We start from the raw sequence: 21978 nt of genomic DNA on the forward strand, positions 1-21978 counted from the left end.
AAAAAAAAAAAAAAAACATCAGCTTGAAAGGGAAAAACAAATCATGGAATGTCATTTGTATTGAAATATACAATGTCTTCCGATGGAAGACACACAAACGCACTGACACATATACACATATATATACACATACAAACACTCATATAGTATCATTGGTTACATATGTAACACACTGAATCAAATGTGTTTAGTGGGCGTTTTAATATTATTCTTTTATTAGTAACATGAGGGCAAAAATCAGTGTTAGAATATTTGGTCAGGACCAGTTGAAATAGGCAGTGGTAACCGAATCTCAGCACTGTAGTTTAAGAGACAAAAAGAACATCAATATTCGTTAAATACGAAGAAGAAGGCAAAAAAAAAGAAGGAAAAAAAAAACATTGACGAAATGTCGTTAAATCTAATAAATAGTCTGTTCTATAAAGTTTCATCATAGCTCTAAATGTTACAACTGGTTTTCTCTCTGCTGAATTTTGTTATTGTTTTTCTGTTTGACGCTGAAGTAAACAAAACGTTCATTGGACAAAATTACTCCATTAGCCTACATGAGTTGAACAGATTATTCCCTTGAAATATTGAATTTCCTTCTATCGTCCATTTCGCTAGGATTGAGATGCCCGTATGAGTGTGTAACCCCTCGGATGTTCTTACACCCCCTTCACCACGCCTACCAGCCCATGCCCACTTCAAGTCACCCTACCCAACCCCTCCACTCCCACCTCTCTCTGAAAAACAGTATAATCAGTTGGAAGCGCTAACTAGTGATACCGACAATAAATGCCAAGTACTCGATTAGTGTACATGCAAAATATAAACTACAGTTTTATTGATATCAACGTGAAAGACTTGCAGTCCTATCAGGTTACAGTCTAGGAATGAATTAACTTTGAAAGCATTGGAACTGTAAAACATTTCTTACAATACTAGTGCAAAGGAAGGAACTGGCGACATATTTGAATCATGAATTTAAGCATGATTTAAGTTCGTGTGTGTTTGTGTGGGTTTTGAGGTAGGGAGTGTGTAGGTGAGGTGGGTGGGGCGGGGAGGGGGGGGGGGGGTGTAATGTTAACCCCATAATCAGTTGGCTTAAAGTTTATGGTGTACTGTCTTTAAATGTCGTAGGGACGAAAATGGTATCTTGGATCGAGGGAGGGATTAATGATGGTGTACGAAAATATGTACCATTTTAGTAACGAATTTAGACATAGATTAAACTCTGAAATGCAGAGATTGAAATTTCATTCTTTGAGAGTGTCCCATTATGGCGCCTTTCTTTGCGGATTAAATTATCATGCATTCTCAGAATGCAAACCAACTAAAATGCAGCTCCAAATAGAGCTTTACGTGACGTCACTCTTCGGTTATAAGAGTGAAATACCACTCCTCTATTAAGAGTGATCATGTCCTACATAGTCACAAATTGAAATGTCACTCTCTGGAAATAAGAATCTAAGGTAAGTCATTACGTCACATGACGCCACGATGTTTTTTAGGACACGTGGCTTGTCAGGATGTTGTAGAATGCGCTTTAAATATGTTGTGTTGAATCCAGTCTGATTCAGGCAATGGCGTATATAGGCTACTATTTAGTATGTACCTGACGTCACAATATCGATCGTGCATTGTATTCAATGCGATATGTAGATATATACAACGTGTCACATTTTCAAACACCACAGAATTTCATATGAAGTCTTTGGGGCTGCTTACTTTGTGTTGTTGGGCCCATCCTCCTCCCTCCTGTTTTTGGCAGTCGTCCAACATCCGTTTGCAAAGAAAAACGATTGGCATTGTCTTCACTGCTACAGGAATTTCTAAAGTATTAATACGTTCATAATCTCAACCCCGAAACCACATGTGCGTGTGAAATGGAGTACGGATCTTGTGGAGAACCTACCCAACCCCATCGGCCATTTTTAACCTCAACCCAAAATTTAGAAAGGGAAACTTCCTTTACAAATCTGATGTTAAGACACAAATCAGCTATACGACAAACATGTCTCCACGTAAAGTAAAATAATACCGTAAATACATATAAACTGAAAAGGAATAAATATGATATCTGGATTGAATTACCTTTACAGATCCCCAGACGAACGCATTTTGTTTGCCTCTCGTACTCATCCCGGTAAACGGTGTAAGTAAAATCCAAATCAAACTTAGGTTCTGGGTCATCCGTCATATTAAACTTGATACAAAAGTATTTGAAGTCAGCACAGACGCCCTCCGTAGCTTCAAATATATAACGCACTTTGTTGAAAACCCATCTTTTGTCCGGAGGTTCGTAATCTGATTTGGCTTTTAAAAATTCTTGAGCTCTATGTTTTGCCGATAGCACGTTAGCATTATACGAAAGTTTTGCTCCAGAACCATCGCTGTTACTACTGACCCAAGCGCCTATCCTCCACATATTTCTTCCTCGTATTTTCCTTGACGTCCGTGCTTTGAATATTTCTACCTCTGCCGCGAATTTAAACTTGTTTATTTGGCCCTCGGTAACACTTGTACCCGGCGTGAATTGGTTGAACAAGTCATAAAATTCCATTGCTGGGTGAAAGAAAAACAAAAACAGTTCAAAGTAAGTAAGTATTTATACACAGACATATTTAAGGAGTGAAGGGAGGAGGAGGGGGAATGAGGAGAACGAGGAGGGGAGGCAGGAAGAAGAAGGAGAAGGAGGAAGGGAAGAAGGAGGATGAGAAGGAAGAGAAGAGAAGGATGGGAGACGGAGGTGAAGCAAGAGGAGGCCATAAAAAAGGAGATTGAGAAGGAGAAAAAAAGGAGGTGAAGAACGAGGAGGGAGTGACGTAGGAGGAGGTGACGGTGGAAAAGCAGGAGAAGGGAAGGAGGTGACGTAGGAGGAGGAGGAGGAGGTGATGGAAAGAAAAAGGAGTCTGTGACGGAGAAGGGGTGGGGGGATGGGAGGTGAAGAAACTATTACTTACTGTAAGGACACAGTGGACAGCACTCTCCGGGTATTTTGACAGGATCAGAACATTTTGGTTGTCCACAACTGATAATGTCACAATCTGTGGTACCGTTGCGACAAGTACACAATGTACAATCGTCGATAGTCCATTGTTTGTTATGTTTTTTCAAGGTACCTCTAAACACACACGGTCCCTTGTCTTTAAGTCGACCGACCGCTGATGTAGACTCTGTAAAACAACAGGATAAGACACAAAATTTGCAAATGTTGGAATAAGAGAAGATTGAAAAAAGATTGAACCCATGACGACTTCGATGCAAGGTAGCAAAATAGCTTAAAGCAGCAGCTTCGATGCTCAACATTTCCTCGCTAAGGTATAAGGTATAAGCAACATGAAACGAGTTAATTATTCCCTTCGAAATTATTTCTTGAGAAGGAAACAAAACAGTGACGGAGCGTCCATACAGTCAGGGGGCGGATGCCCCCCCCCCCCCCTGACGGACTCAAATGGATTGCTGGCGCCCTTTTCAGCATTTTACCACTTTTTACTTATTCGCGTTTATTGACTTTTTTATTGCGCTCTCATGACATTTGTCACATTTTGTTGGCGATGACACCTATTTATTCTTGGTTTATCTGCAAATTAGCAAGGCCCGGAAAGGGTCATTTCCGGCGATCTAGGGAGTAACTTTACTCAAATTTTTTTTTTACTCTCCGCGGCAACCTGTGGTGGCGCTCCGCTTAGATAGTGTCGAAAGCGCCCCTACAGACCATTCTCGCCCCCCCCCCCCCCGACCAATAACCCTAGCTCCGCCACTGCAAAAAAACTACTAATTTACAGCATTATATGGTTTTAATATTGAAAAGCATCGAAAATGTACCCAAAAAGAATTGCTTAAGACATTCATGATAAAACGTGGGCTGTTTTTTAACCAGCCCCGACCCCACCAACGGCGTACGCGTATTAATAATAAATATGGACATTTATAATGCGCCGGTATCCGTCAGTAAAAGACGCTCATGGCACAGTGACACAAACAGTGCGACAGCAAAACAAAAAAAAAGTAACATTGTACAAGACAATAATCAAGCAAATATGGGCAACATTGAACAACTAATTAAACAGTTTTCATCAGATGCGTCTTGAAAGGGCTGAAAAAAAGCACTGTGTTTTACATGTTCTGGAAGGTTGTTCCACAGAGACGGGGCAGCAGCAGCAAAAGCTCTTTTGCCGCATGATCGAATTGAGCGATTTTCACACAGGAGTAATTTATTGTGTGATCTCATGAAACTGCGATTTGCGTGATATGGTTGCAGGAGTTCTGACAAGTAGAATGGCGAAGTTCTAACGAAATAGCGATATGTGAAAATCAATATTTTAAATATAATTCGGTCTTTGATCGGGAGCCAGTGTAATTCTCTCAGAATATGTGTAACATATTCCCTTGGCTTGGAACGGGTGATAATTCGTGCAGCAATGTTCTGTAGTCGTGCAAGACGGTCGATTTGTATTTCTGGTAGACCGTAAAAACGAGAGAATTTCCCACGCCAAGGCGTGGTGTGACGTATGCATGCACTAGTTGTATTCTCTGAGCGGATAACATGCGAGAGACGAGCAAGTGGGTGGAGGGTATGGTAAGCTGGTCACGTGAGTGTTAGGTGGCTTTCCCAGTTATCTCAGTTGACTACAATGGGCATGTTTGCCACGCAGAATATATCCCGCAAGATTTATAATTATTGTAATGTGCCTTCGCGCTACTATATTGGGATTATGCTAGCCCAATCCATCATCTACAAGACTGGCTGGTGAATGCTATGCTGAAAATTAATTCTTCATAAGAATCTCAAACTCACAGGTTCGCTACGCAGGAAAAAAACCAGGCTCAGATTTTCACAGAATTGTGGCGGCGAACAGTTAATTCTGCCCACGTAAATAAAAAAGATCTCCTTACTTGAGTAGCATACTTCTTCAAACCTATACGAATAGTGCCCTGAAGTAACGAGGCAGGGGTGTGTAGTCCTGCTCCCGGGACCGCAATTTAACGTCCCCTCCGAACGACGTGAGTACCGCTTTCCACGTGTAGCCACTTTCCTACCACGAGAAAGGAGCGGGGTGAAAATTGGTGTCAGTGTCGACACCGAGGTTTGAACCAGGGACCTCAGGTACTGCAGACGTCTTTTCGAATGATATGATATGATACACCTCGTATTACGCTTCCACCCGAAGGTGCTTCAGCAGACTAAGGAAATCCTTAGTCGGAAATTATTGAGGTTCCAAGTTTTTGTGCGTGGAAGGACACCGGCGAAACTCGCCTTCTCTTTTCGAATAGTGCCCTGAAGTAACGAGGCAGGGGTGTGTAGTCCTGCTCCCGGGACCGCAATTTAACGTCCCCTCCGAAGGACGTGAGTACCGCTTTCCACGTGTAGCCACTTTCCTACCACGAGAAAGGAGCGGGGTGAAAATTGGTGTCAGTGTCGACACCGAGGTTTGAACCAGGGACCTCAGGTACTGCAGACGTGTACTCTCCCGTTCTGCCACCTCACCGCTCGTCTTTTCGAATAGATACATAGACTTGTCATGTCATTTAATGGACCTGATAAGGAATACCCAAATCTGAGGACACTGATTGGTCAATTTTCTTGTGTTCAGTGTTGAGGCACAGAAGCTATGCCTTATGTGTGCTAGTTTATATAGTTCTTTTTTGCATTTTAAAGGCTTTTAGGTTCTCCCTCAAGATGAAAAAAGAATTAATTGTTGTCTCCTCTCAAATTTATCAGGGATTTTATGAAGGAATTCTCTATGTATCTATCTACTGCTTTTTTTTTAGGAAAAGAGATGTATACTATAACATATAAGAATAGCAGTTTGTCTCTCTTCTTTATTCAACTCATATCCACAGGTAATTTATATTGCCAACATTAAGATATGAGTAGAACATAAGCTGGCAAAAGGTTTGTCATATCAGTATTGCAAAAATATGGGACAAAATCATGCAAAAATTGCTGTAAATGTACCATCATGTTTCATAGTGTGACCCATATATGCTCTACTGTGGTAAAATCATGGTACAATTATGGTAAATTTACCATAGTATAATTGCACCGTATAGTTTTGCCCTAATTTTACTGTGGTTAATCATGGCACAATTGTAGGAATTTCACCTATGTAGTTTATGTGCCATATAAATTTACCCTACTTTTACTCCAGTAATATCATGGTAAAACTATGGTAAATTTACCGTAGTAAATGTACCACACTTTTACCCTACTTTTACCGCGGTATAATACCATGGTAAAACTGCGGTTAATTTACCGTAGTAAATGTACCACACTTTTACCCTACATTTACCGCGGTAATACCATGGTAAAACTGTGGTAAATTTACCGTAGTAAATGTACCGCACTTTTACCGCGGTAGTACCATGGTAAAACTGCGGTAAATTTACCGTAGTAAATGTACCACACTTTTACCCTACTTTTACCGCAGTAATACCATGGTAAAACTGTGGTAAATTTACCGCAGTAAATGTACCGCACTTTTACCCTACTTATACCGCGGTAATACCATGGTAAAACTGCGGTAAATGTACCGCGGTTGATTTTACCACAATTTTACCACACATTTACCCCATTTACCACACATTTACCATAGTTTACCGCGGTAAAATTAGGGTACATTTTTTGCTGGGGGCATTATAAACTTTGGCCCTGTATGGCATATATATATTACGTGTTTTAGATGATGATAAACCAGGGCCAGGAAATCGACCTTGCAGGTTTTAATAGACAGGAGGGTGTTACATTTGCAATGATAGACTATAAGCTTACATGTATTCGTTAGATTAATTTTCCATGAGGTCTTCGGTGCAAAGCACCGTATGTGCGATAGATGTCGCTTAGGATACAATAACGTTAACATGTTGTTCTATTTGACCAATCAGTGTCCAGGACTTTGTGTATTCTCTGTCACGTCCGAAATAGGTGTGATTCGTGATTGGCAGCTCTGTTGTGATGGTTTTATATTGCAGGCGCATGCTAGCTAGAGTACTGTTTATAAAACATAACACAATATATGGTCTCCGTTAAAGGACTCCCAAAGGCCGAACTGGCTTCCTCGTGACCGAAATAACTTCAAAAGGGTTGCAGTAACAAAGACCCCTCCATTGAATATGAACATCTAACGTTGACCTTCACCACGTACTACAAATACTGACATGTGTTTGTAGACAAATACAGTTGTTCTAATTATATAAGTGAAGGCAGGGGCGGCGATTTGTTTCAAATATTGGGGGGGGGGGGGGCATTTGCTTGGGAGCAGGCAAATTACTAACAAAGCGGAGCGCCACCATCGGTTGGCGTACAGCGTACAAGAAAATTTCTGGTTTTGATAGCTCCCCAGATCACCGGTAAAGGCACTTCTCGGGCTTGACAATGACCAACCAGATGTACACTTTTGCCTGAGAACCAAGTTTTTCTCAATAGTTTTTTTCATTCATAAAATTTTCAAGGTCGTCACCAGTCACACATCATGTTCGACCTCATCGCATCTCCTGTGGATCATTGCTTTTGTAGATATATATTGTATATTGTATATATATATATATATATATATATATATATATATATATATATATGTATATATATATATATATATATATATATATGTATATATATATATATATGTGTATATATATATATGTATATATATATATATATATATATATATATATATATATATTTTTTTTTTTTTTTATTTATTTTTTTTTTCGGATGCGGTCCGTCTAGCTATTCATTTCGAAAAAAAAGTAAAAACTACTTTCGGTCATATAAAGTAACAAATTGTGACACGATTAGACAGGCGCCTTGCGAGGGATATGCCAAGGGAGGGGCGAAGCTTGTTGGCAAACTATCTAAGCGTAGCGCCAAGTTGGCGCGAAGCGCAAAAGAAAATTTTGGCCGAAAATGCCTCCCAGATCGCTGGAAATGGCACTTCCCAGGCCTTGTAAGTTGCATCTAAGCATTTTCTATTTTGAAATTACTAGCGATATCATAACAAAATATGCTAAAAAAAACTATGTCACCAAATATTGGGGGGATATTAGATATTATATCCCCCACCTAAAATATTGGGGGGGGGGGGACATGTCCCCCTGCACCGCCCCCCCCCCCCCCCCATGATCGCCGCCCATGAGTGGAGGGACGAAGGTCGTTGAGAGACGTCATTCTAAACTATTCTGCCTTAGCGACACCACTTTTGATTCTCCCGTTGTATGAAATTCATGCATTTAAATGGTAGAAACGTATGCTAAACCAATTCGTAGCAAGATCTTTGCTATTAAGTAATATTAAGGTAGTTTAATGTTTTGTCATTTTCCTATTACCCATACTCCATACCGGAAGCAGTAAGGATAATGTTAAGAATGAGAGGTCAAAGGGGTCAAACATATACGAATGCCGCAAGGAATACCTCTAAATCTGTGCATATCATCAAGTATCGTTTAAAGGTGACACAGACTATAGACTGTCTGTTGCTATATCTATAGTTGTGGGGAAACATGCGAGTTTTTTTTATGCATTTGTGATTGCTCTTCAGTCTGTTCTCAGTACCAATTGCATGGTCCACATGGTCCCTATATATACCCCAATATCGTATACATGTTTTCCTGCAATTTTCCTACCCTTGCAGGGAACTGTAACGGCGGGGCTATTATGGATACAAACGAAGCCGATTCTCCTAAAAAATTCTTGATGGTTTACGTTCAGGCAGGTACTTTGTCTAACTTGACTGTCCGCAGACTATGGGGCGCGGCCCAAACATGGGTCGCTAACAATATTTGTTGGGTCGCTGGATAATTCAAGACTTTGGGTAATTTATCTACAATATATATTAGCACTTTATCTTCCAACAGTGACGGGGAATGGTCGGGGAGTGTGGATTGGGAAAACAGGCATCGCGTCAAATGACGATCAGATGAATCATCTTTGTAAAACGAGAATTACACATAGTTGTTGTTTTTTCTCAAGAACTTTCCTATACGCAGTTTTTAAATATTTTTTTAAAATCTCCTCACCCCATCCGTTGCATATTCCATAGGTATCAAGAAAAGCTTATAAAGAAAGAAGAAAATTGGTAAAAAGAACTAACCTGAAAAGGAGTATTCTGAAAACGACAGGCTGACACCAACTGACTCGTCGTCAATGAGCACAGGACGGTTTGATTCCTGTGATGATACTGTTCCACTAAGACAAAGTAATATTACACATGTTGCAACGGTAACAACCAATAAGCGATGTAAGTTAACCGTACGGTCCCCCATTGCCGCGATATTTTAATAAATACGATTATACTGTCCAGAAATCTCTCTTTACCCCTCCTTCAATTTGAATATATATTGTCAAATAGAAATCATTGCTGATAATATCTAGTAAACTGGTTGTCGTTCTTAAAGTTAGACATATACCGTATGGTGTGTGTTAGTGTTCCGCAACTGCCAAGAATGCAGTTTGGCGTCGGTCTTATACGGGCTATTATGGGATACGTGTCTTATTTTTCCTGTCACGATGCCATTTCAAAGGGCACCTTTACAGGAGTGTTACGCTATCAGTTGATATCGGTAGAGTTGGTTTAAATTGTATGCTGCTCATATATATATATATATATATATATATATATATATATATATATATATATATATACATATATATATAAATTATGGTGACATATTTGGTGAAATATGTCAAAATATATGTCACCAAAAACATGTCAAAATATGTCACCAAAAAATGGCAAAAAAAGTCACCAAAAACAGAACTAGTATTTTTCGATACAGGTGACAAACGCCTACAGTGGAATTACGACCTTCCTTACCGGTTTCGAACCTCTGGACATACAATCAGCGTTCATAGCCTAGTGGTTAGGGTGTCCGCGTACAGAGCGGAAGGCCCGTGGTTCGAATCCCGGTGGAGAGCTGAAAGTTTTTTCACTGTTCTTGATTTTCCAACTCATTACGATTTTCATTTATATATATTCATTTACCTTTGTCGTTTACCTCCATTGCATATATATATATATATATATATAAGCATAATATGTACCTAAGGTCGACAGTTTATGGTAAAAAGGTGTACCTTAGGTCAACAGTGTACCTTAGGTCGACATTTCAGTGTCGACCTAATGTTTCCACTACCATTTTAAGACACTTTTTTATTGTCGCAAATAGCTTTATAATGTTCTCCGTCCTCTAAAACGTTCATTTAAAAGTTTTGGTTAGGGTCGGTTCAGGGTTAGGGTTAGAAAAAAGGGTTAGGGTTAGATTAAATTTAGTGTGTAAGTCAATGTAACTGTCGACCTAAGGTAGGATCCATAGTTATATATATATATATATATATATATATATATATATATATATATATATATATATATATATATATATATATATATTTATAACATGTTTGATCCCTAGAGCATAAGGCAAATATGTCACTAAAAACAGAACTGTTGTTCGAGACAGTGGAATTACGACCTTCCTTACCGGTTTTGAACCTCTGGACATGAAATCAGATTTTAGATTCTTTTTTAAGATTCTCTTTATAGTTGTATTACTTGTCTACATGTCTGCAGCCGCAAAGAAAACATTCAATTTTGATACAGTGCAGGACGAAGGAAACATCAAGTTGAAATTTCTTGGATACATTCATGAATTATAATTCCACCCATTTATCGGGATGTTGTAATCAAATTTCACGCATGTGCGATGTTAGGGACATTTTTACCTTGCCTCGAGAATTTTGACTAAAGTACTTTGCAAGTATTACGATCAAGCTGACAGAAGCTGATCAAGTCATCGATAATACACGTAGTTGAAAGATAAAGCTATAGGTTCTGGAAGCCCAGAGATTTGTTAAAGCGCCTTCGGCCCATTACACAAGTTGTTGACGCCCCCGCCCCCTACCCCGGCCACAAGCTCATGTAGCCAGTTCTGTATACTGCCATGAATCGTATTGACTCATACAACATATCCCTTCATTTACAGAAATAAATAGAAACATTCCGTACTATTGTGCTCTCGGGAATAACAATTATCATGTCATATATCAGCCTATCAGACAGGTTCATGGACCGTACATGTATATATAATTTGAAATCCATTCCCTCCTAAGGAAATGTTGGTAATTGGGGGTAATTCAGTCATACCAAAATAAGCTGCAAACTCGTTTTCTTTTCTTTTCCTATTTCCCGTATTGGCTCCAAATGTTCTCTATGAGTTTTGACATGATTTCCTGAAGCAGGCTGGTTCTACGGGCGCTTAAGGCACATGGAACGCTGGTCGACCATCATTATGCTAAAGAACATGTGAATTTAAGCAACACATGCTATAACGCTCATATAGCCTATGTGAAAATGGGTTGCAATGCAACGTACGTGCACGACTGATGAACAAAAACCCATCTATGTCTTGCTTACATCTGGCGAAAGAAAAGGAGGGAAGAAAACTAGACAAACAGAGAGATAGCCTTCACAGAAACAGAAGACTATGTTCTAAACATAACATATGATATATAAATATATATATATTCCCCTTCCCCTTCCCCTTCCCCTTCCCCTTCCCCTTCCCCTTCCCCTTCCCCTTCCCCTTCCCCTTCCCCTTCCCCTTCCCCTTCCCCTTCCCCTTCCCCTTCCCCTTCCCCTTCCCCTTCCCCTTCCCCTTCCCCTTCCCCTTCCCCTTCCCCTTCCCCTTCCCCTTCCCCTTCCCCTTCCCCTTTCCCCTTCCCCTTCCCCTTCCCCTTCCCTTTCCCTTTCCCCTTCCCCTTCCCCTTCCCCTTCCCCTTCCCCTTCCCCTTCCCCTTCCCCTTCCCCTTCCCCTTCCCCTTCCCCTTCCCCTTCCCCTTCCCCTTCCCTTTCCCTTTCCCCTTCCCCTTCCCTTTCCCCTACCCCTTCCCCTCCCCGTCCCCTTCCCACTTTCCCTCCCCCTCCCCCTTTCACTATTACGGTGACATGTTAACGTTCACAAGAAGACACTTTTGCAAGTACGTGTATTTCTATCAATAGCTGCGCTCTAACAGTTCAAAGGTCAGGAGAGAACATCCGGAGGGAGACGCTGAAACCCCTTGCGTATACAAGTGAATCTACACAATGAAGACATAGAAATCTACTTCTGTGGGACCGACGCTACGTCGGTTCGACGGTTTCTTTTACAATTTGACCAAATCCTGAAACTACCAGATGTTCGCCCATTGCCGAAATCGACGGCTAAGTGAAATACGTGTGGGAAACATTCTTGTGCAAGATGGTGCGGGAGTGGGAGGGAGAAGGGTTGAAGGAAAAGGATCAAAGTAACTCCCTTCTAGACCTTTATTTAAGAAGCAATGAACTGTTGTACTTATAGTCTATATATAAAAAAACAGTTTCAGATGAACGGGTGTAGCCGAATAGTAGTGTCATATGTATAACGCAAAGCAATCAACACGTCGAAATTATCAAGAATAATCAAAGCTTAATATTACCTATAATTCTACCTTACTCTGTAAGTTATGGTACAGGTAAGATTCAACGGCCCATGTTAACCTCAAACCACTCATTCAACGGAAACTGAATCAAATTATTTTATGCACCAATTTGTCTTGTTGGTTTCCTCAAGTTGAGTATAGTTGGTATAGTGATTGGCTGTTGGTCACAAAGTTGGGTCGACGCATAAACTATCTCAGAGCGCTAAAGCTTGTCGGAAAGCAGTGACGTATAGGTAAGTGTTTGCAAGTGAGAGGAGGCGGCGTGTTTAAACGTATACAGTATGTACAATATATTTCGTAAGATAAAATGTTTATATATATACTAGCTAGATAAACACAAAATAAAGTAATTAAAGCATAGCGTGACAACTTCTGCACTCATTCACCCCCGGAAAACCAAAGTCGTCAGATTTCAGCATACTTCCTGTTGACGGAAATGTTACTGCATTCATGTAAACTTTGACATTTTCTGAAATTGGTAGTTTCGTATAAAGCAAGTGAGTGATACGAGTCAACGGTGTCAATCGAGCTGAAGTCAGTCCAATTTACGCATAGTGGATGCAATGCAATTGTGTACTTTTAGCAGTAGTATTTTCATGATCAATTGGATAGCAAGACTTTTAGATATCAAAAAATTGATCAGTTTCAGTATAAAATCTATATAGGCCTATTCCAAGACGTTAGTTACCTTATCAAAAAACATTAGTAACAGTGATCTTTAGTTGAGGGCTTCTTAAGGCAGCCATATTGATATATGGACATTTGAATTTTGAATATTTAGTATTTCTAAATGGATGCTCCCTCTTAAGAGACATTATACATAGGAAGTTGTATAACCACATGTATATTAAACACAAAATACAATCAAATTAATGTGAAAAGTACAAATAAATAATCTGGGGGTGGGAAAGCTCAATATCGGAAACTATCATGTAGGATAACCATGGTAACCAAAGTAATGAAAATAATAATATTCAAATCCTGGAAGTAACCTGGCGGGTCAATCAGCCATTAAACTCACATTTGAAATGCTTTCAGCAAAGTGATTTACCTCGAGTCTGGCAGAATCTGCCATATATACTGGACTAATAATGGAAATTACTATTTAAGGCACCTAGAAATGTATACCCCCGCTACATCGTACCGTAGCAATGTTTGTAATTTCAACGGCGTTATGCCATCGTATCATGCATGGGTACAGCATTTTGAATATCGCATCAGGCCTTTTGATGATTCCCAAAGTCTTGTTATAGCGTTGTAACATATCTCTGTTGGGCTTCCCAAATACGTTGTATAGCGCCAAAGGTCGTTGAGGTTTTTTTTTCATTTTATAACAACCTGGCACTTTCTTTTCAGAATGTACGCGCCGTTTCAGCTAGGATGAAATAGTTACATGTGTACTTAGTACATAACCAATTTCAGTTAACCGCCACCGAACATCTTAAATGACCGCGGTCTTATCTTCAAAGAATATTGTACATCGAATTACGGATTCCGTAACCAAACCTGCAAAAACACGTACCTTGTGTATATGATGAACAACATCTCATACTGTCACGTGAGTTACCATGGTAACGTGTGGAATACCGAATCACCATTAGTTCCTTCTGCAGTCAAATCTAAGCATTCCTTTGAAAATCAAGCGGTTGTGTTTGTAACTCATCGAAAGTTGCCCCCGTCTATGGCAAGCCAATTGCTCAATAAATCGAAAAACATGGATTATCTGTCGAAAAACCATGTTTATCGACCAATAAACCATGTTTTTCGATAAAAAAAAACCATGTTTGTCGACCGATAAACATGGATTTTCAGTTGATAAACACGGTTTATCTGCGATAATCTATGTTTATCTCTTGAAAAACATAGATTATCGCCAATAAAAATGGTTTTAAGGCAATAAACATGGTTTTTCAGTCGAAAAACAAGGTTTATCGGCCACAAACTGTGTTTCCAAGCGATAAACATGGTTTTTCTGTGACAATCCATGTTTATCTGCGATAATCCATGTTGTTCAAGAGATAAACATGGTTTTTCCAGCGATAAACATGGTTTATCGCCGATAAACCATGTTTATCTGTCGAAAAACACGGTTTATCTGTCGATAAACACGGTTTATCTATCGATAAACACGGTTTATCGCCGATAAACACGGTTTATCGCCGATAAACACGGTTTATCGCCGATAAACACGGTTTATCGACGATAAACACGGTTTATCGACGATAAACACGGTTTATCGACGATAAACACGGTTTATCGACGATAAACCATGTTTATCGCGTAAAAAATATAGCTACGGTCCCGCACAATCCGCACATGGACAAGTGCGGAACAATAATCAGCAACGCACAGGCTTCGTACATCTTCTTCGATCTGACACCGATCTCACGACACAAGCTAAATCCGCTAAGTACCCTTTTTTCGCCAAAATGCACGTTATGAATAACGAACCTTATGAACAATGACCCTTATAACTACTGGTCCTTATGAACATCGGGCTGACCCCATGAGTTGAACATTTATTGACATGTTTCAAACACAATTTAATAGAATGTCAATTAATATCACATCATATATGCTGTGTATGGGTAGGCCCGGGCAGGGTGAAATTTTCAGGGCGGTGAGGGTGAACAGAAAAAGTGTTGTTATAGAGGGAAAGTTTCCTCCAGTGTTACACCTGGAAACCTAGGCCTATGGCTTAGTAGTGGTATTGCTACTGATCTTCCAGGAGCTCTGGATAAAAAAGAATCGTCAAAGTTTCCCAAATACAGGGTGAATCTTTGATAGTGTATGGACCTATAGTAACGTATTGTAACCTATAGTAAGTAGGAAAGTCTGTGTATGAAACTGTCAACAGAGGGTTGGAATTTGATACTCTCTCCTCTCTATTCGGCAAAGGCGCCAACGAAGAATTTATCAGGAGATACAACCGTGAGCACACCATGAACAGTCTCACACCTGTAACAGGGGCCATATTTCGTTGTTCCTTATTATGGATAGGACCTGGACCTAACGAAGTTTGGGTACGGCTCGCCAACATGCGGCTTCGGAACCAAATATTTATCGTATATATGTACTAACATAACATGTAGAGTTTTGGAAGTAGTTCCGACAAAATTTTCATCAGTCGCCAAATATGAAACCATGATTTATGGCCAAAAAACTATGCTTATCGCTTGATAGACATGGTTTATCGCCGATAAACATAGATTTTCGGCGAAAAACATGGTTTATCGGTCGAAAAACCATGTCTATCTGTCGAAAAACATGGTTTATCGCCGATAAACATGGTTTATCTGTCGAAAAACATAGTTTATCGCTAACACTCATACACAAGAGATGTACACACAATATGATATTAATCATGAGTGACAACATGCTATACGGCCACAGGTCACAGAAACGACCACGAAGAGTCATTTACCTCATGTAGTCAGGTGGCTTAGCAAATTCAACGTTACCGGCCGGATAAAAGTACCAAATTTGGCATGGAGTTTCTTTATGACCTCTCTATCGATTTTTGTCCGTGGAACCCACTTTATCGGTTCCGATTTTTCAAGATGGCACACAAAATCCAAGATGGCCGCCAGAAAAAAAGGAAATGTCATATATCTGGCTGTAAAAATCAGAAATGAACAAATGAGGGGTCAATTCAGGTATTTCCTAGGTTCACTAAAACAGATGATGGTCATGGCATGTTGCTTGGGCCATCCATTTCCAAGATGGCTGCAAAAATGTAAGATGGCCGCCAGAAAAATAAGGAAATGTCATATATCTGGCTGTAAAAATCAGAAATAAACAAATGAGGGGTCAATTCAGGTGTTTCCTTGGTCATTAAAACAGATGATAGTCATGACACGTTGCTTGGGTCACCCATTTCCAAGATGGTGGCCAATATAACAGAAAATACACTTGTCGTCACTGTTAAAGGTCAGTGGAAGTGTAGACTTGACTTTGAAGATTCTAATTCCTTCTGATTAGTATTGAAAATCCAACCACCAGAATGACTTTTAGTCGATGCAGTGTGAAAATTAGACAGATTTACTATTACGTAATGTTTTGGCCCGCCTCCATGCGCAACCTAATGTCACTTTGCAGGAGGGGGACGACAGCCTCTGCCCTCCAGACGTCCCCTTCGAAAACTAGGCGTCATCTGCTGTTCCAGATGTGTCTCCTGATGATAGCGGCAAACAACAACAGCAGATCCCTAACCCAGGTTGGGCACACATAGCATCAAACCATCCATAACAAAGTCACTACTAATGGCCCACTGTTTGCAACCAATAACACCAATAACGAAGGCGAGAAACCATCGTTCCCACACCAACCGGACAATGGGACACTCCAGCAAAAGGTGTTGCATAGTCTCGATGGCCTTACAGCCCACACGGGGACAAATCCCATCACCTAAATGCCACCTGACTAGGCGAAAATGGTTAGTGATGAGGACCCCAATGCAATCCTCCTCGTCAAGTCCCGGAGACGGCTATCTAGTGACTTACAACACACAGATCTGGAGAGACGGCGGTTTGGCAAGCCGACGGGCACACAGGCGCGAGCATTGAACATAACACAGAGGGGCCCACCCAATTAACAGCTGTAACCTTCCCAGGGAGGGAGAGCCACCTCCGACTGAATGTTTCGAGCCTTGCCTCCACCGGATCAGCCTTCTCGGCCCAAGTGGTGGCCTCCGGGGCACCATAACCTAGCCAGATGCCATTTACCCTATATCATGACATCTGACCAAGTAGCATCGAACGGGAGGAATTGGCCGCGCCAACCTCCTAAACGCAGCCCTTTGGTCTTCGACTTGTTAAGTCTGGCACCAGTAGCCTCTTGGAAGGTGGCCAAAACTTTCGATAAAGGCTTGAAGGAGGCGAGGTCCGACACAATACAAGTGACGTCATCGGCATATTGCACGCATTTAACTCTAGCCCCACCCGGTACATTGAAGGGTCAAAAACCCAAGCATCTGTCCAGCGAGATACTGAGCGTTTCGCTGAAGAGAAAATACAACAACGGGGAGAGGGGACAACCCTGACGGACTCCCCTTCGAACCGGCAAGGGACCAGAAGTAAATCCGTTAACAGTGACCATGCACGTGACGTCCTTATATAGTAACGAGACCCAACGAATAAACACTGAGTTCAATCCGAAGGACTCTAAGGATCTGAACAGAAAGTCGTGATCTACCATGTCAAAGGCCTTCTCCTGGTCAAAGGAGACCAGTGCACATGCATGGTAAATCACTAACTTTAACAAAATCTATCAAGTCTCTCATCAATCAGAGGTTATGTTGAATACACTTGCCTCGCACAGCACAAGTCTGGGGAGGACCTACAATATCTGGCATCACATCCACTAAGCGATTTCCTAATGCTTTGGCCAGGATTTTGTAGTCCACATTTAACAGCGTTATTGGACACCTATTAGGGTTCAAAGGGTCTCCCGACTTTGGGGGAGAACAATATTTCCAGCCCGCTGTGTTTGGCTCATGTAATTCAACTGGAAAGCGGTAGGCAACACGTCTCTCAAGTCCCCACCGAGAACCTCCCAGAAGGTCCTATAGAACTCAGCAGGGAGGCCATCGGGACCGGGGGACTTTCCCTTCTTCTTCGCTGCTACCGCTGTCCAGAGCTCAGCAACGGAGAGATTCGAACCCAAGCTATCGTTTTTACTCTGAAGGGGGGGGGGGGGGCTTTGTCTATACCAGACAACAAGTCTTCCTGGAGATCCTCGCTAACAGCAGCTCTGGAGTACAGGTTCGAAAAGAACGACCTAAATACCTCAGATGACTAGTGACCTGCGTGTGTTGTTCGCAGAATTGACGTTGTGTTTATGGAGGGTGCACAATCGTAAAAAATCTCCCAATTAGTCGGTATTAACATCTGGTCGGTTTTCCCTCAAGTTACCCTTTATACAGTTGACTCAATGTAATCAGTCTTACATGACACTCGTAACTCCCATAAAATAACGGGCTTTGCGACAGTGTCTATCCACGGTCGATCACACCTCAAAGTTCCCCAATAAGTCCTAAGAAGCTTCCTGAGCCAAAGTGGCACAATTAGAATACCAGCCATAACATATAGTCAGGGTGCTAGCCCGGCTCCATTTACACGTTTGAGGACGGAAGGTTTGATGGTCCCGATCAGTAAAAGGCACAGGGGGTCTTGGGAATGAATATATATGAAATTTCCTTTTTTCCAGGCGGCCATCTTGGATTCTGGCCGCCATATTGGAAGTGGTTGGCCTAAGCAACATGCCATGACCATCATCTGTTTCAGTGAACCCGGAAACACCTGAATTGACCCCTCATTTGTTCATCTCCGATTTTAACAGCCAGATATATGACATTTCCTTCTTTTTTTCTGGTAGCCATCTTGGATTTTGGCCGCCATCTTGGAAAATCGGGGCCGATCAAGTGGGCTCCACGGATAAAATCAAAAGATAGGTCGAAAAGAAACTCCATGCCAAATTTGATACTTTTGTCCGGCCGGTAACGTTAATCCTGAAAATTGTTGCTAAGCCACCTGACTAATGCAGCATATGTTGGTAGAAGTTTTAGCCATCGCCAAATATGATTTGGATAAATAATATCACGCATTATTTTCAATTTATAGCCACAAAAAAAAACTATGCCACCAAATATTGGGGGGGGGGTGGAGGATATTAGATACTATTACCCCCACATAAAATATTGGGGGGACATGTCCCCCCCCCATGAGCGCCGCCCACGTTCCCGCCTCATCTTTGCATTGATTAATGCAGCTGTAGCACATAGTTTAATAATTGGGCTGTGCTGGTAACGCAACCAAGATCGCAAGTATGCCTATTAGCATCCCGTGGGACTACCAGTAGGCTGAGAAGCATATATCACCTAGCATTTCTGCCGTATCTGGTCAGATGGAGTCTGTTTCAATTTCATAGGGCTAAAGACATTCTAATAATTTAATGTTCTACAAAAAACAGCAATGGTGTCTCCAGGCGCGTATCCGGGGGGTGTTGGGGGCGCGCGCCCCCCGGGAAAGAAGAGAGAAGAAAAGAAGAAAAAAGGGAACAAAGAAGGGGGAGGTGGGAAGAGGAGGAAGGAGAGGAAGGAAGGGAAAATAAAAAGAAGAAGGAGAGAAAAAGGAGGGTGTAGAAGATAAACGCCAAGACACCGGGAAGAGAAAGAGAACAGTGATAATTACAACGCTGATCCCTTTTCTATACACAAGTTAGCCAGTGACGGATCGAGGATTTCGGAAGGGCGGGCGCCTCACCCTACCTCTTACACCGACAACTCCATTTTTGACGCTTCCATTTTCCTTTATCATATATATATATATATATATATATATATATATATATATATATATATATATATATATATATATATATATATATACGCGTTATGTAAGACCATATATATGGACGCCTTCAACAATTGTACAATTGTGCTATGACAACAACTGTGGCTGGTCTCGACCTCGATCGAGATGTTGGGGAGCATGACACATTTCGGTATTAGACCAGGATCTATATGCGAACTGCACTAGACCTATGTCCTTCGATGCAACACTGTCATCCAGAGATAACATGTTATGCACTCCGACCTGAATGTTAATTGTTACCCCAAACCTAGTATCGTTATTCTTACAATGAATCTAAAATAAATTCCGCATGCGATTGGAGAATTGAGCACATCTCTTGTGAATATCATATAGTGGATCCAGGGGCGTATCATTGGCGGGGAGGGGGGGGGCGGACGCACCCATCACTTCTTGAGATTGTTCCCATCTGCACGAAAACGCGCGCCCAAAACCCTACGCCCCACCCCTATTATCGCCGCCCGATGTGTATTAGTGACGCGTATAGAGGTCGTGCACTGATCAACTAGGAGTGTGACCACTCCCGATTTCGCAATTTCCCAGGAGCAGGCCCTGAAAAATCCCAAGAAATCCCAAGGATACTGTACTGTATGGATATCTAGCAATATCTAGGGATGAAAATCTCAAGATCTTCCCTAAACTGAAGGCAGATAGAGAATCGAAGCCTTCAGTGTGTAATGAACTTGAAACTGTGCGTCTTTCGAAATGAAAATAAAGTGGGGCACAGTAGCGTAACTTACATGGGCTCGGACCGTGCTTAGCCGGGTGCCCCGACCAAAAGGAGGCACCCCGCTATACGGATGCACAAAAAAGGGGTACCTCATTGGATAGGGAGGGCCCGTTTTACTGGGAAAGAAAAACTCATGTAAGACTGAACAAGACAATATACATATTTTAACGTGATACGGAATACGGACATCATGATCAGGGGCTCATTGGGTATTAATGTATGTATCGAGCTAGTTGCGTTATTTATTGTTATATTGAAAACAAAGTATATAATTTAAAACCCAATTTCAGCCTATGTTGTACTGAGTAAATCATCGGGACAAATGATTTTTCCAAAAAATCTAAAACAATAACCCAACACCCCACAGACTTGAAACTGCGATCATTTGAAGAAAAAAAGCAGGGCTTTCATGTAAATATAATACTGAAAGGTAAGAATAAAGATGCCTTCGGTGTCTCTGGTAAGTAAAAAGGCACAGGAAAGTAGGCTTAGATGAAGACAAAGTTTAAGCACTCGCCCCCCCCCCCCCGCCCCTGGAAAGTCAAAAATTAAAGAATTTGACAATTCGATGATTTCACCCAACCAACAGTTCTCTAGTTATGTTCATTGCATACGGACCCATTATGCATTACTGAAATTATTGAAAGCCAAAATCCTAAGACATGATCTCAAAATAACGGATGTGTAAATGCAACTTGAACGGGAAGTGTCTTTTCCGACGATCTAGGAGTAGTTTTTGGCCAAATAAAATCGTCGTTCGCTCCGCGCCAACTGATGGTGGCGCTCCGCTGAGATAGTATCAAGTAGTGTGTTACACATATATGATCTACTGATAAACATTTCTGCGGACGTGATAGGGGCCCTTCGTGCCAGGAGCAGGGCCCCTTAGGCTCATCGTTACGCCAACGGTGGGGCATTGCACAATAAACAGATACAAGTTATTTATTTCAGTCTCATTTCAATTATTCGAATTTGTAAAGCAAACAGCAGATAAGCTTGAAAATGGCGTTCCAAGATGATCAGCCTCCAAACTGCTTATGTGTGTAGTGTTCGGTTTCCGAAATATCTGGTATTTTTTCATTTCCTTCAACGAAGTTTTAGAGTAGCCGTTGCTTTGAAGTAAATTTATTCACGATTCTCGTGAAATCTCAAATTCTTAACAAATAATGGGCTTTAAGCCTTGAAAAGTGGGGCTAACGGGTATTGTGGGCCGCAACGTAGAATCACCTACAAAAGCAATGACCCACAGGAGATGCGTAAGGTCGAACATGATGTGTGACTGGTGACAATCTTTAAATAGGTTATGGATGGAAAAACAAAAGTAATTGGGAAACTCTTGGTTCTCAGGCAAAAGTGTATATCTGGTTGGTCATTGCCAAGCCCGAGAAGTGCCATTTCCTGTGATCTGAGGTGTATCAAAACCAGAAATGTTCTTATACGTT

At 41.2% G+C, this 21978-nt stretch overlaps 1 protein-coding gene across 7 annotated transcripts in view; it reads right to left on the minus strand.

The window, feature by feature from the left end:
- Positions 1-21978, minus strand: part of LOC139965042 (uncharacterized) — a 112844-nt gene that overhangs the window by 6266 nt on the left and 84600 nt on the right. For 6 of the 7 annotated variants that reach the window (XM_071967210.1, XM_071967209.1, XM_071967208.1 and 3 more), the window contains exons 1-3: positions 9075-9425; positions 2946-3158; positions 2077-2547 (exon numbers count right to left, since the gene is read on the minus strand). The exons of the other annotated variant lie outside the window; for it this stretch is intronic. In XM_071967210.1, coding sequence (XP_071823311.1) covers positions 2077-2547; positions 2946-3158; positions 9075-9246 — 856 coding nt within the window. In that variant the 5' untranslated portion in view covers positions 9247-9425. Of the gene's footprint in view, positions 1-2076; positions 2548-2945; positions 3159-9074; positions 9426-21978 lie in introns of those variants that run through there. 7 annotated transcript variants of the gene reach the window in all.

The sequence above is a fragment of the Apostichopus japonicus genome, chromosome 23 (assembly GCF_037975245.1).
Source record: "Apostichopus japonicus isolate 1M-3 chromosome 23, ASM3797524v1, whole genome shotgun sequence".
Taxonomy (NCBI): domain Eukaryota; kingdom Metazoa; phylum Echinodermata; class Holothuroidea; order Aspidochirotida; family Stichopodidae; genus Apostichopus; species Apostichopus japonicus.